At 36.9% G+C, this 16,881-nt stretch overlaps 1 protein-coding gene across 10 annotated transcripts in view; it reads right to left on the bottom strand.

Moving 5' to 3' along the window:
* MAGI2 (membrane associated guanylate kinase, WW and PDZ domain containing 2) overlaps nt 1-16,881 on the bottom strand; it is a 675,337-nt gene that overhangs the window by 112,394 nt on the left and 546,062 nt on the right. For all 10 annotated transcript variants that reach the window (XM_032442310.1, XM_032442308.1, XM_032442312.1 and 7 more), the window contains one exon: nt 3,201-3,836. In XM_032442310.1, the coding sequence (XP_032298201.1) occupies nt 3,201-3,836 (636 nt within the window). The remainder of the gene's footprint in view (nt 1-3,200; nt 3,837-16,881) is intronic.

Raw genomic sequence — 16,881 nt, 5'->3', positions numbered from 1 at the left:
CACCACACTTGAGTACACTCATTCCCTCTATCCTTTTGAAATACGAAGTCCTTTCTTTCCCTGCATATGCTGGCTGTTGACTTCATAAGCCTGAGGAAAAAAGGCTTTTAAAAGTCTTTTTTTTTTGTATGCATATCATATGCATAAGGGAGAACATTCTTTGCTGTATAAACTGCTTTTTATCTGTATTGTGAATATAACTAAACCAATGTTGATCTGTTTTGTGTCTGCAATGCAGCAACAATGGCTGGATGAGAGAAGAATTGAGGCACTTACAAAAATGAATTTGTGACAGTAAACTACGCAGTCAGGCTATATTCATTTGAAAGACAGAACATATTACAAGGTTACACACAACCTTATGCAAAACAGCCTCCCTCCTCAACAAGCAGGAATACTACTTGGGTATTAATCTTATAAATGGGATGCTAAACATGAGATGCATACGGTAATGATGAAAAGGGATGGTACTATCCATCTGTCACTACACACTAAAGAGAAAAAAATAAAAATTGGATATATGAGTAATGAAAAGGTATGCCTTGCTTCTCCAGTGTCACATATTATATATTATAGAATCACAGCAGGTTTCTCAAAGAATTAGAATTCTGATTTATATTCAGATTATCTCACATGTCCAAATCATACAACCAGTTTTTATTCATTCTTTGTAGGAGCTATGTGTGAACCAGTTCTTCTTACAGTCAGTCAAACAGAATATGTACTTTAAGGGTACTGCTGTCTTATTCAAAACATCTACACTGAAATGACAAGAATTATATCCTAGAAAGGCTTATTTATCTTCTGTGACTATTAAAGGAGATGCGATGATTAGCATAGACACCATTACCTACATTGTATTTGGTCACACGAATGCATTGCCTTCCTCTAGAGATTTTTGAAAACACTGGTTGTTATCCTACAACCACTCTCCCATTTCTGTTAAGCTATGACTCAGTCACATCTGAGGTAGTGAAGCTTTGTCTCATACTCCATACTTTTTCACTTCTTTATTTTGAATCATTCAAACAAATGATCCTCTGCTTTTTATTTACCGAGACTATTTCCAAGACTAACAAAATAGTAGTGAAACATATTCCTTATTCATGATGTACAGAAATGTTTAATGGTAAAGCTAAATTTTCATTTGTTCTGTCTCACCCCATTAAGTTTCATCACTCCAAAGTGCTTCCAATCAGTTCCTCTAGACTAAGTCATTGTTTTGCCATGAACAAACCATGCTCTGTTTCTCTTCACTGCATAGCTAAAGAAAAAAAACAATTGAAGAAAATCCAACCAATGGTCACAGAACAGAAGACTGAGACTCAATAACAAGTTGCTGCATTTGCACCAGACATTTTGTGTTCACTGGACCACTATAACTACCTGTACCTCTGTGTTCAGCCTGAAAAAAGGCAAGAGAGTATAAATACACACATATATTTTGAGGATTGAGCTCAGTACATACATCTCATCTGCCATAATGTTGTAGATAAAATAACTGTAGCACAGTTAATGTACCAGAACTTGTTAAACCAACATGTTGATCAACTTGTTTTGAGCAAAAGTCTGTGCTCTCAGAAGAAATTATCTTGAGAAAGAGAAGTTATCCTCACGGGCTTGAGTATGTTTTGCTTCAGGGTTTGTTTTCTTTTGCTACTGTCCAGCACTGATTGCTGAAATATCTATTTTGGTGTCTATTATTACTCAGGCTTGCTCAACATACTGGATTTCACACTCCACTTCTCTCTGAAGATTGGTGTTCTGAATTGTTTTCCTCTTGAGGTGGATTAGCTTTCATTTTTCAAAACAAGATGCCATCTTTTGGTGTGCTATTAACCCTTCTAATTCCCTTCATGCTGTTTACTGCCATGCAGTGCTCCCTAATTTGTCATAATTTCCACGGAAAAAAAAAAAAAGGCTTACTTCTTTTCATTATTATTATTATTATTATTTTCAAAATACCTAATATCTGTAAAAATAAAAAGCAGACTGAATAGCAACTACTATAGCACAATGGTTAACTGTCTCTAAGTTTACATACTTTCATAACACCACTGGCCTTTACTCATCAGTATTAATTTGGTATTCTTACACAGAAATGTCAGATTCTGTCTTCTATAAATCATTTGTTTACACAAAGCTATGAAAAAGACTTTATTGACTATGTGAATCTTCAGATATTTGTCATCTAATGTTTATTATTTCTGCTTCTTGATAAAATATTACCAGATTCCTTGTTCTAAGGCTCAGTAGGTTTTTAAAAGACAAACATTTGGCACGTGAAAATACTAGAGCTTCACTTTCCAAACTCTACTCATGAGAAGGAAAGTAAGAGACATTTCTCTATAGAATCCCCCCGTTGTTTTTTTTTTCTTTGTCTTTTGAAGCACAGAGTAACATACATTCAATGGAATGAATGACTTGAGAGGAATAAAGATCTTTAATTAAAGAAACGACTTGAGAGGAATGAAGATCTTTAATTAAAGAAACTAAGTCTTATTATTAAATTCAGGCAATTGCAAATTGCAATGGATGCTCATAACAAACCATTATGAAAATCTGTTTGGCTAAACTGCTAAAAGCTGCTGAGGTGTTCAACTTCTGTCACTATTGCTTTCTTACAGATAAGCATTGACTCTCCCCTCTAATTGTGTGTATTCATGTTTACTGTGTCAGATTATTCCCAAAAATGAAATTGCTAGAAGCTGTTTTTCAAAGGAGAGAAAAATATGTTTTGTTTGATCTTTGTTGTTCAGAAAGAAACAAAACAATTGCTATACAATAATTTTACAAGAAAAAAAGACACAAAGTGGCTTATACAGACTAATAATCTTGTAAATGGCTGAAAGACTGCACAAATTTCGATCTACCTTGATTATGCAATATAAAATAATGCATACAAAGCTTGCAGCACTGGGTTGGGATGATAGGAGTTTGCTACACACATAATATTGAATGGTGAAAGGTTCTGAAATGCTCTAATTTTACCCTTATACAGAGTAGGGACTCTTGACACTCAAAACACAAACATGTTGCCTAGAATACTTAATTGCAGACATACTTTTCCAGTATCAGTAATGTTACCTCCCACAAAATGGATATTAATTTCCCATCTAGCACACAAGGATGTAGTGAATATATGGATGTCTTACGGTTTAGAACCTTTTACACACATTTTTGCAATTGTACAGACTTACCTCCTCTATGGATAATCAAAGAAGTTTCACTTCCAACAGGACATTCCTTAAGTATATCCACTACTTCTGCATGGCTCAGGTTCTGTACATTCTGCTGGTTGATCTCAACAATGAGGTCACCTTCACACAAACCAGGACATCCCTGAATGTCTAGAATTTGCTTCACCCTCTGTCCTGTAGGACTGTCTGCTATAGTGAAGCCAAAGCCCTGGGCCCCTTTCACAATGGTTAAGGTCATAAGTTCAGCTTGGGTGGCCCCAGAAGAAGCCATTGATACATTATCATCATGGGCAGGTGGTGGGAATGTGCTATCAAGCTGACTATCTGCTGGAATGGAGTGCAAGGAGTGTGGTGGTCGATCTGTTACGTCTGGAACAGACTGAGAAGTCCTAGAAATGTATTCCAAATAAGTTTCATAGTTATGTCTTCCATTTACCACTACCGGAGGCCTCTCCATTACTGCAAGGGGTGGCACCATGCTGTTGGCAGGATCTTCAGGATCAAAGGGCAAAGGGTATCCACGACATAGCACCAAGTTGACACTCTGACCAATAGGAACAGACTGGAAGAGTTTGACTACATCTGCGTGAGTATGTCCAAGGACACAAACTTCATTAATATAGACAATCACATCACCTAGAAAGAGAAGAAGAGAGTGACAATAAGAGAAAACTTTAGTAACTGTACACCACACATTTTTTGTTTAATGAGATAGAACTACACTAAAAAAGAAAATAGATTAGACCAACATGTTGACTCAAACAGTGGAGACAAAAAATTAGTTTGTCTGCCAACAAATGTAACACAGATAGACAATGGTAGTACTATTTTGTATAGCAGCTTGCAGCTGGAGAATGATGCTGGATTCAGGAATATACCTTTTTTTACCATTTCTTTCCTATTTTTCTACTCCTTTCAGTGTACTCCACTAATCACTGATGACTTTTTAAAATTTTTTATTTATTTTTTATTTTTTTATGATACAGTTGAAGCTTACTTGGAGGGCTTGTTATTAAGAAATATTCTTGTTTGTTGAAGAGTAAAAAAGGAAATAGTATGTACTTGTGGACATGAGAGTCAATGAACAGAGATGAAAAGCTCAGCTAACACGATTGAAGAAGTACTTTTCGCTAACGGGATTGAAGAAATACTTTTTCATTGGATGTAATATTGACAGTTTTCTATTAAATGTTGTTGCTATCAAACATCCAGAACTATTACAGTCACTGCCTATTCTAGGCAGGAACTAAACTGAATCTTACATATTGAAGTAAAGTTCAGTGGTATTTTGCCATAGCTATGATGGTTTAAGCTTGACAGGACAAATTCGGTATGTAGGTATAATAGCTTTTTATTAGACAAACTGTCCTAGCTGAAGGAATCTAGACAAACACTAGAAAGACAGTTTAAGATTTCCAACTAAACTGGATTGTCAAATGAAAATAAAGATGTTACTTTTAGGTTCAGAATCTTGTACAGAACTACCAGTCATAGCATTATTCTCAGAAGGAGAATGCTTCAAATCAACAGGCTACTTGTGGGTCTCCATATTGCTCCTCCACAACCATATTTTTTTAAGGAAATTTCAGAAACAGATTTGCTTTCCTTCTTATTGTTAGAATGGAACTATGTATTAATAGTCATAAATCATTTTTATGGTAATATTGCAGTATGTATTAAAATAAAAAAAAGTGATTAGTAAGAACAATATTCAGAATGGTTTNGATCTGCACTTTAATGAAACAACAATAGGTAATTTTAGTCAGAAAACCCTGAAAGTTGAGAATTATTTTTTTTAAATCTTTTTATTATCCTACCACCAATTAGGAAGAAAAAAATCATTTATACAGACAACATGATGAAATATCTACAAGACATACATACAGTTCAATAATTGACTTATCAAAACATATTGCTTTATAATGATATTTCAAAACTCAGCAATAAAATGAGAATTATTTGGGGAGGAGGAGGAAGTTTGTGTGAAATTTCTTCAAGTACATTTGTGAAATTACAACTTTCAAGTGCTTAATTCAGAAGATTATTTGCTAATAAAGCAAACTGAGGAAAAAAGAGCATCATCAAGATGTCAGTGCAGGAAAAGTCAAAGATTGTTTATACATGAAAATGAAATGGTCAGTTCCCACCCAGTCAGACTATATACCAACCTTACAGTAATCAATTGCCTATGCACAAACTGTGATTTGTTGAAAGATTTCTTCAGACAGTGTTCAGGGAAAAAAAAAAAGTGAACAGAATTTGTTTAAATGTTTGTGAATAATATTCACAAATAATCGGAGCCACAAATACAGTCTTAAATGCGTTATAAATAGATTTCAAGCTATAAGAAAAATCAGTATGTTCATTTCACAGGTAGTGCAGAAGGATCTCCGATACTTCTGTCTTAAGCAGCTGATGCTATAAAAACAGTTTTTGAAAGTCAATATATTAAAAAGAGAAAGAATTTGCTGTATGACATTATATTGGCGGCAGCAGCAATTCACTGTGATTTGATCATGCCCTGCTATAGAAAGATCTTACCTGCACTCTCATCCCTGGCTTCCACATTAGCAGTGAGGCTGACATTGCTCATAATAGGATGGATACAGTTGAACTGAGACCCCTTCAGTACATGCTCCTATTGCAGTATCTTATGCCTTCATTGTACCCTTGTAACTTTCTAATCCATGCAGCCTTTATTTCCCTGAGTGCTGGCAATGCAGATATGTAGTGGGAGGAGAGCAATCTGTTCATCCTCTCTTGCAACACTTAAGCAGAGGGTGCAAAAGGATCAAAGCACTATTTGTGTAGGGCAGGGTAACCATTGTCTGCTTTACTTTATATATTTGTACAGCATTGGCTGTGTTTTAAAACTTAAAACAAGATGTTTTTTAGAAATCGGGAGATTAGATAAACTAATTGTCATGACAATAGCTATCCAGTGAAAAGAAATTAGCCAGTGCACAAACAGCACACTAAGAAAATATACAGCTGAAGTCATCCCTTCCCCCAGTCACTGAACAGGCAAAAATGAACATTCAAACGTCTTGGGTAAGAACTACTCAAAATAATGAAGCTATATTATCCCTCACAAATTCCTCAACATTTCCTTCATCAACGTTTTTAAAGATTCTTATGCTTTCTGAAGTGTAATGTGAATGGTGTATCTAGGGCACACTCTGAAGCCACTCACAGTTGATCTGTTTGAGACCCATAGTGCTACATTGTCATATGATGAGCATATGGCTGAAGGTTAAAAGGGATGAGGAGAAAGGCATGAGTTACCAAGTACATTTCATGGAGGAGATGCAGTGGTGTTAGCCTGGGAAGAGGAGGCTTTTCAGATCGTGAGACATGAAGAAGGATTAGAAGGGGTTAATTTCAGAAATTGTTCAAATATATCTCTGGATTGTAGGAGTTTTTTCCAGCCTAAATCAGTTGCCAGGCTGAGAATTTTTTATTACTGACACAGAAAGAAATACCCAGCATTTGGTAGAAAGAGAGAGATAAGTTAAGAGCATTACAGAGATGGTACCATGTTAATGCAGAGTTCAAAATCTCCCTACTTTATGAAAACTTCCTGAAAGGTTCCTGTAGCATTTTCTCTGACTGTTACCTCCTGCTGCTTCTAATAATAATGGATGCATATGGACAAACATAATCGCTATCCCCTTTATAATTCCTGCACAAGTATTTGAGCAAGACATAGTCTGCCTCCAGAAATCACAGTTTCACAGTGAGTGGGTCCCCTCAAACTTCTGCAGAATGTTTAAATTAAGCATCATACTTTGTGTGGCTTTTAGGATTAAATGTACTAAACTGACTAGAGTTTTTTTCCACAGACACAGACTGGCAGAGGTTTGATGGGACCTCTGAGTCCATTTGGCCCAACTCATGCCCCAGCATAGACACCCACAGAAGCGTGTTCAGGGCCATGGCCATGTGGCTTTTGAAGATCATCAAGGAGACCTCACAGCCTCTGAGCAGCCTGTGCCACTGCTTCATCAGCCACACAGCACAGAACTTCTTCCTCATGTTTAGATGGAACTTCCTGTGTTCCCATTCATGCCCACAGCATCCTGTTCTGGCTCTGGGCAGCTATGAGAAGAGCCATGCTCTGCCCTCTTTGCATTCTTCCTTCAGGTACTGTAGACACTGATGAGATCCTACCATGCCTTTTCTTCTCTAGATTAGACATCTCTGCACATCAGTGTCCCCACTACGAAATCTTCTCCCTCACTTCCCCAACATTTAAAAACTCTGCACATGCAGTACCAATCCTATCTGACTACACAGATAAGGGAGACAAGGTTGCTCTGCAGAACAGGCAGTTGAATGGCACCCTCTCATGAAGTGGCAGCTTTGCTACCCAGTAAAGTGGGCAAAAAATATCCCTTCTTTCACCTCCAGAATATTTCACTTCAACTAGCTTGTTTTGCTTTTTAAAGTTTCATGATTATTAATTATTTTTTCCTGTAATATAAATGGAATCAATCCCTGATCTCTTTCTTAAATGTTAAATGCATATATTTTAAAGCAATGAAAAAAACAAAAATCCAGGAGTAAACCGTCATTATCTTTTGTTAACATGGTGACTAATGAGGAAAGCTGTGAGCTTTGACACCCTCTAATGACAGATTATTACTTACACTCCTGTCTTTTATAACATCGCAGAGTCAAATCAGAATCTGGGGACCTGTTATTAACTCTGCAAAAATACTTTTTTTCACCCGTGGAGTGCTCAATCCAAATTGAATCTGTAAGGTTTTTTTTGACATCTGTATATTTCTTATCATCACCATTTCTTGCACGTTCAGATCCCTAACTGGAGTTTTTATGGTACCTCAGTAAACTAAACTGCTTCCCAGAAGGCCCTTCTCATTGGTGCTCATACTCCTTTCTACTTCCAAGTCTGAACTCAAAGAAAAGAAGACATATCAGGGCTTCATTGTTAATTGATGACCTCATTCACAATCCAGTAGGAACTCTGTGATTTGGTGGGGGCAGAGGCAGCCCTGCTCCTCCCACACAGCCAGCACAGCGCCCAGCAATGGAGCTGAAAACAGCCCACGGTTTGGCAAGTCAGCACAGGAGTACAAGGAGAACCTGCTCTGCAAGACTCGGAATGCTTTTATATTTTCTTCTCTTCTGCATTTATAGCTTTTATTACATCTACTAACTTCTGTAGTAATTTCTACCCATATTTCTCAACCATACACTTCAAATTCTGCATATGCATATATTGCATGAACTTCAGTAATAATAAAATGTAAACTGAATAATGTGATGACTTCATTCTTGAAGCTCTTCCTACACCTGCCCACCCACGTTATGTACTGCCATTGTGAGCTGCTTCTGTCACTTCCCAGCAGTGACCTTGTCTTCTGTTTTTGCAAAGTACTGCAACACTACTTGCACTGTAGCCTATTACTAATACATTCTGAGCTGCTGACTTGTTTCCAGCACTGAGAGACAAGACGTCAAGGTAATTCCAATAACAGCACATGTGACTGGTGGTCATGGAAGTGGAGAAGACTCCTCAGAAATGAGAAGTTTTTGTATGTGCACATACATCTACCTGCAGCAGCACAAAGAAGGAAGCAGCACATGAGGTACCAGCTGGTTAAACAGGAGAGACCAAATTATAATCTGAAACTTCAAGCTCCAGCTTCACTTCTCTTTCCATAGGTGTTAATTCAGTGCATAAATATTTTCTGTTATGAGTGGGTACAGTCATTTGTTAGAATGCATGAGATTTTGAAAGGCTCTGTGTAAACAGAATTTCTCTGTTTTCTTGTACTGTGACTTCCCAAAGAACCTTATAACATCAGCCTGGCTCTAGATATTCACACTATCGCAGTATAAGTGTTATAAATGGAAGATAAATCTGGGACCCTGCAATCAGTAGTAGCCCATTTATTATTTTAAAATGCGGACCTACTTTTTGCTAGTTTTAATCACATAATTATCCCTGTTTTGAAAATATAAATTACTGAATTATAATCACTTCTTAAAGAAGATTGCAGTGTGAAGTGGCTATTGCATATTAATAATGAAGTAGTTAAAATACCTGCCAAGAAAATTCTCACTTCTATTAAGGACTATCTAACTGCTAAAACTTACCAAGTGTGTAACCTGGGAGATGTGCATTATCATCATAGCCACAGCCACAAACTGGAAGAGGGCTATACATTTAAAATTGACCACTTTATTGTTGGCTCTGTAACAATTTTATTTCATAGATAGTTTATGCAGTTATGCTGCAATGAAGAGGGCTGCTGGGACACAACAATGCTCAGCTGCCTTTAGCTTGAAAATAATTTCAGGACAACTTGCTGTGTGTGAGCATGCTGAACAGCCCATTAAAATATATCTTTTCAGACTGGCGGAGAAGAGCTATTTCCTGGTTTTCACTTTCTACAGAAAGTTTTACCCATATGCTGACAAACAGTGAAGCTGACAGGTCACTGCCATACACATATCTACCATTCAGCTACTGGACTCTTGGAACTGAGGTTTTGTGGGAAAAATCCGAGCATAATACAAATAATTAATTATTAAATCTGGTAAAAATGAAATAAAAATGCTTTTCTGTGCATTCAGGCCCTCGGACTTTTCCTCTTAATGAAACCTGAGCAATAGAGGCAAACAGCTGCTTATCACATTTTCAAGTCAGCAGTTCTACAAAGGATCATTGCACAAGTGCATAACTCTGGCTAAGATTTGTCCCTGTCATTGGAAGGACTGACGTGTGAGTCAGAATAAAACTTAGTGCCCTTGTTCAGAACTTTGCTTCCTCTTCAAGGGGGAGGATTTAACACAGACATGACTGCAACTGTACCCAAGACCCAGATCTGTTGAGTAAGCAGGTGCCGTTTTTATCAAATCAAATTTTCAGAACCCGTTTTAATTCTGCTCTGACCCAATGCACATGCCTAATTAAAAAGCTGTCTATTCAAAATTTTTGTGCTTAACCAGCATGTATCATGTAATTACACCCAGCCAGATGTGGATTAGTGGAAGAAACATTTAAATTCTGTTTTGTATTTTTTGCATACAGTGGTAAAAGGCTATTTAAAGAGAAGCATTTAATTATTATTTCTTTTTTTTTTTCTTTGTTTTTTTTTTTGGGGGGGGCGGGGGGGGGGGGGCTAGTGAATAAAACACGTTTAAAAAAAAATCTAAAAGACCTTGATTATTTGCTGATCTGGGGTGAACATGAAAAATGGCAGATTAAAATGTAAGTAAGTAAATAGCAAAATAATACTTAAATGAATGTTGCTCATAAAGTGCTAAAGAGCAGCAGATTCTCATCTGAGCTAAACGATTTCTCATTTCTTCAAACGTCTGAAAGCCTGGCATAGATTTTAAACAGCTACTTTACAAAAAAAGTAATTGTCTTAGTTTCAGCTGGGACAAAATTGTTTTTTTGGAGTGTCTGGTAGGATGCTATATTTTGGTAACGGGAGGAAAACAGTGCTGAAAACACAGTTATGTTTATGGTTGCTGCTAAGCAGTGTTGTACAGAGCCAAGGGTCCAAAGAACTGGGAAGGAACAGAATTTGGACGGCTGATTTATTCGGCCCAAAGCGATATTCCATACCACATAAAATCAATAAGAAGGCTGAAGAAGGGAAGTTTACTTAATTTTCCCTTGTTCAGGGGCCAGCTGGGTGTCAGTTGAGGAGTGGTGAACAATTGCTTCTGCTTCACTTGTTACATACATTCCTCTACATATACATGTATATGAATATGCATAACTATTCTCCTTTTCCCTTTCTCTATCTTACTAAATAGTTTTAGCACAATTCACAAGTTCTACATTTTTATCCCCCTATTCTGTCCCCCATCCCACTGGGAAGGGGAGAAGTGAGTGAATGACTGTGTGCTGCTCAGCCACCTGCCGGGTTAAATTACAATAGTAATTACTGCAAAGATGATAAGTAATTTAGACACAAGACCACATTAAAATATAAAAATAATAATTAAAATAAAGTCCTATTTTCAAGGCTGCCTTTTATTTACAAGTTATGTAAGCCTGTTGTATCTAGGTTTTGCTTGCAAGAACCAGTTTCTCATCCTGAAACTCCTGGTGTGAATGAACTGCATGACAAAACATCAGCGGATCTGAAGAGCAAGATAAAAAATGCATGCCATGTTCACATAGCAATTTAGGATCACTTTGAAGGTGCCACTGTGCAGAGGCTCATGCAGAAATGAAGTCCTTTTTTTCTTTAGAAAAAGAAGGTCAGAATTTACAACACATTCTCTTTTGTACACACAACATTTTATTTCTGTACTCAGAACATCACATTTATTTAGGTAATGGTTCCCAGGAGGGCAGGAAGTAGCCCCGCGAGCCTCCCAACAGCCTAAGGGCATTGGCTAGTGTAGAGCATGATGTAAATACTGAGAAGCCCCTCTCCCTGCTGGGAAGCAGGCAGTGCCTCCTGTTCCTGATGAAGGGCATTTTCTGCACATGTACAAATGCCTTTATATGCTGAGACATATATGAAAATAGGTGTTCTTAGTAACAGGAAGTGAGGTTTGATTTTGATCTCTGTGAATTTCAGTACTGTTTGCTCAATACTCCATTTTTTCTTGATCCACTCACAGTGCTCATCCAGTTGCCTAATTTCAGCTTCTCATGCAGACCTTCTGATTTTGCTATCAGGTTTAAAGCTAAGACTGAAAGGTGCGATATGCCTTTTGTGCCATCACTCAGGTCCCTGTTCTGCTGACCACATTACCTGCTGGCACTCAGCACATGTGGAAATCGGGTGCTTGTTTCAGAGTCAGATTGTGGCTGTAAAGCCAATGGGAGCCAAGACTGAAAGCGCTGCCTTAATGTATTTTTTAGCAAGGGCAATCTATTATAACACGTGTCCAAGTACTTTCCATAAGAAATGTTTACAATTACTGCTGTCCCAGGCACTGCTATTAACACTACTAAATAACTGTCAAAATTTATGCTGAAGAACTTGTCTCCAGCTAAACATGTTGTGCCAGCCACAATGAACTGTCTGATTATTCATCGCCACCTCCTTGGCATTAGAGTGTCTACTGTGTCACCAAACTAGAAATTTGGGATATCTATATGTATATGTATGTGTGTGAATGGACATACAAAGAAATCCTCAAATCTTGCTGCATATTGAAGGCACAAGGTTGGCACTTTGAAACCACCATAGACAAATACTTCAAAAACAGTCCAGATTAGTGCAGGTCAGTGTTTTTATACAACATTAAGGACAGGAAGTATTATATTTATATTAAAAAGAATTTTAATTTTTCTGACCAATAGAAGAATTCCCAGTGAAAGATATGTCTTTCAACTACTAGCCTACTACTTGTGAGTACCTCAGTATATTTAATATAGAGCCATCTATGATTACCAATTCATTAACAAATATCTTCTTCAAATTTAAGTCTAATATGAGACCTCTTACTCAAGAGCTTTATGAACATTTTTCAATCTTTAATTATGTTTATCTCATGTATTATCCCTATAATTTTATTTTTAATAGTAAAATCATGAACAAAATTACTTATACTACAGAGAACTTCTCACTCACATCATTTCTATTCCAGGAAAACTACACAGTTTCTTAGGGATATATAAACACATTACTTTAAAACTGTGTAGTAAAGAGCAATAGAGGAATTCCTTTTTTCAGGCTTTACTGTAATTTTTCCAGGTTAATAGAGGGTAATCAATTATCAATCTGACCTTCCTTTCAAGAAAACGTTATCTGAATATCTCTGGAGCCTCTTTCACTACCAATCACTCATTTTCAAGGACAATATATTTTCATTCTTTACAAAACAATTTAACACCTTCACCACTGAGTAATTTCTCCTCTCTTTCTCACCTTACTCCTGAACACTACACTGAATCTAAACTACAAAGTCCACCTTTCTTACTAATTTGTTGGTGAGATGGAGGAAATCATTAGAAAAAATCCCACCAACCACATTATTTAAAACTCACTTGCTTTATAAAAAAAACTGCAATTCCAGACTACGATTGGTTAGAAAAAGGTCAATTTTCACTGCTACAGTTGCAGGACTAAGAAATACATTCTCCTTTTATGAAGATTATCCAGCCTCCCACCATCTATTCTGCCTCCTCATGTGTCTTGTTTGCCTTCTCTGCATTCAGCTTTGGTTTATTAGCTTTCTGAGAAGACTAGAATTTTCATTATTACTGTATAGTTTGTAGCACTGTAGAGTCACATTTTTTGTGTGGCTTCCCTTTTCCTGTAGTAAATACCTGAACAATAATAACACCACTGCAGGGTAAATAACCCTCTGCTGAGAAGGAAGGATTCAGCTTGATGGCTGGAATCTAATGAAGCTGTGTTATGGATATACCAGTTCAGTAGACAAATCTCAGATTATATAAATAAAGGAGGATTAATCTTTAGTTTATAATAACACACCATATTCCTCCTTAGAAAAGAATTAATTTTCTACATTTGAATTTGTTAATTTATTAATTAGCTAATGAGCAAATGTAAATTAAAATAAATTATTAAGAATGACTGTGATTCCATGTCAGACTTCTCTATTTATTTGTCCACACCTAAAAAGTAGACTCAGTATGCTTGCTATCTCGCAACGTTCTCACTGAGAATCATCCCATGGGTGGCCTTTAGTTAAAAAGCCCTTCTCAAAATATACACCATATTAAACTTTTCCTTGAAAGATTATCACTTATTTTCATATGCTTCCACACAATATTTCCACATGGCTCCTGACAAAGTAGATGCCATCACCTCTCCTGAGGATGCAGTGCTTCACAGAATTATATAATCATTAAGGTTGGGAAAGACCTCTAAGATCATCTAGTTCAACCATCATGTCCACTAATTCATGTCCCTCAGTAGCACAACCCTGTGTTTCCAGGGACGATAGCTCCACCACCTTCCTGGGCAGCCTGTTTCAATATCTCACCACTCTTTTAGAGAAGAAATTGTTCATAAGATTCAACCCGAACCTCCCCTGGTGCAACTTGAGGACATTCCCTCTCAGCCTATTGCTCTTACTTGGGAAAAGAAGCTGACACCTGCCACCTCATCATAACCTCCTTTCAGGCAGCTATAGAGAGTAATAAGAAACAATACAAATTGTGGCCTCTCATCCAATTGGAGATAGTAGCTATAGCGACAAGTTAATTTGTGGAAAATTTAGCTCCACGCTTATTTTGTGTACAACTTAGACTTATCTGGGCAGCCTATGAAAATGGTGAGAAATGAGATGGCCAATTGGCAAACATCCTTTTAAGAACTATCTGTTACATGAAAATGTGCATGGAGAAGCATAGAAGAAAAATGCATGAGGGAATGCAGCATGTTACAGGCAGAAGATATTATAGACAAGCAATGGATGAGAGTGTACAGAATGGAATACAAGGATGGAAAGATCAGGAAGATTTGGAGATGCAAATGTCAGCAGCAGAATACTGGTGAGATCCGAAAGGAAACTGACTTGTGCTTGCTGCTCTGTTCTTGTCTGTCTCTAAAAATGATCTCCTAACCACCTTACTGACTGTATTTCTGCCTTGAGTATGCTTGTGAATCTTTCTCAAGGAAGGAATGTTTTAAAAATTGATAGCAATTTGTATTAAAACTGCATTTGTTCTTTTTACTTCTTACTACATTTCAAGAATGAAATTGTTAATTTTTAAGGTTTGCACATGCACGCTGCTTGCATAGATGCCCTGTCAGGAAGCAATGCCAGAAAAAATTCACAGTAGGCTGACAGCTGCATATATGAGTCATTTTTAGGTATACAGTGAAAAGTTATTAATTCTGATAGGGATTACAATCCCAAGAAACTCAGACAAGGTCAAAATAAAATGTCCAAACAACACTAGGTACAACAACGAAAGACTCCTTGTCTATTTTAATTCTTTCTGCATTTAGTATAATCAAGAAGTTGCAGGTTCATGAAAATAAACCCCAAATTGTCTTCATGAATCAGTCAAATCAAATCCAGATCTGCTGACAATGGCAAGGCAGGCATCACTATAAATAACTGTGTCCTACCAGCAAAGTTCAGCAGATCTGAGGTAACGAATTCCTCATTTGTTTAACCTAGTGTGCTTTGATTTCACAGGGTTTACAATGGAGATACTCCTATAGCAGGAAAAAATGTGTCCCTCTTCACAGGACATTAAACCAAATTGTAAAATCTATCTAACTTACAATAAATGAAAAGAGTGAACTAAGCCGTGTAATTACAAAGTATCAGTTATACTTCTTTACCTAATTTTGTACTAGTGAATGAATGTGTATTACATTCCCAGATAATATTTAGAAGAGAGCACAGCATTTCCAAACTGGCAGAAATTTCACTCTCCTCAGCAAGGAACCCCAAATTGTTTAGTAATGACAATTTTTACAGACATAAAAGCTAAATAAATCAGTTGTATTTAATATCTAGTGATCTTGGCATATTGTGAAGTGCTACTGAAATGCCGTCAAGACTGGATCTTCAGGGTTAATAAATAATTGGGATTACAGTTAAATACTGGGACGAAATAATTTCTGAAAATTTCTATCATTTTAATTCCACTAGGATAGAAACTATTCCATCTTTCCACTATTATTTTACAAATCTCAATATTATCATACCACATGAGAGAACCACGAATTCTCTTGGCAAGGCATATTCATATTTGTGGTGCTGATAGGTCGATGGTTGGACAAGATGATCTTAGTGGTCTTTTCCAACCTTCTATTACTCCACTGCAATTAACTGGTAAATGAGGTTTATGCAATAAAAATGTCTGAAATGCTGTTAATGTAATTACAGTAAAGTTACTAGTTCTACATATGATTTCATATGCTAGGGATAACTGGCATCAAATGCTTCTCAACCTCATTATACAAAGTTTTATGAGAGAGATCCTAAACAGAGAGGGCACTAACACTGATATTTGTGGTAACCATATTCATTTCCCTTCTCAGAATTTACCAGATTCTAGAATTTATTACAATGGTTGGCAGATTTAATACTGAGTATCATGAAGCACTCCTAGAAGAACTTGTCTGAAAGACACCTTAGAAATACAGAGGTACACAGATTTTCACATTTATTTAAATATCTTTAGCTGCTTCTGAGGTAGTGATGATTTAGAAGGAGAATCAAAACTCTGCCCGGTCTAAAAACTGGAGAGTGTGTTTTTGATTCTGAGGTCATCCTGAATTTAAAGAATAGCAAAGTGCTGCTGATAACTATAGGCGATGCTTTTCTTCAAGCTGTGTTCTCTTGTGATTGAAGGCACAGCACAGCCTGTGCTCTGAGGGGGCTGACACCATCCCCACTATGGCCAGCTTCAGGCTGTGGCTCTCAGCAAAAGCTCCTTAGAAAGAGGAATCCCTACATGCCAGTCTAGTAGAACCTCTTCTACTGGGAACAGGGAAAGTGAAGACATCACTTAAAATGGAAATACTGAAAAAAGTAAAGACTGCTAGCAGTGTAAGGAGAAACACGGTGCAGAGAATGTTTAGGATAAAATTTATCCAGTATCAGCAGCCACTGTCCTACACTTTGGCCAAGGAAGCTGAAGGGTATTTGCACAGTCCCTGCATTTCACTACATAACATTTCATGTACACCAAAAGTATTACTGTGTCCTTGCATGCAGAAAACATAATAATTACAATCAGAACTGT

The sequence above is a fragment of the Coturnix japonica genome, chromosome 1, assembly GCF_001577835.2.
Source record: "Coturnix japonica isolate 7356 chromosome 1, Coturnix japonica 2.1, whole genome shotgun sequence".
Lineage (NCBI taxonomy): Eukaryota > Metazoa > Chordata > Aves > Galliformes > Phasianidae > Coturnix > Coturnix japonica.
This window is presented reverse-complemented; position numbering and strand designations above follow the sequence as displayed.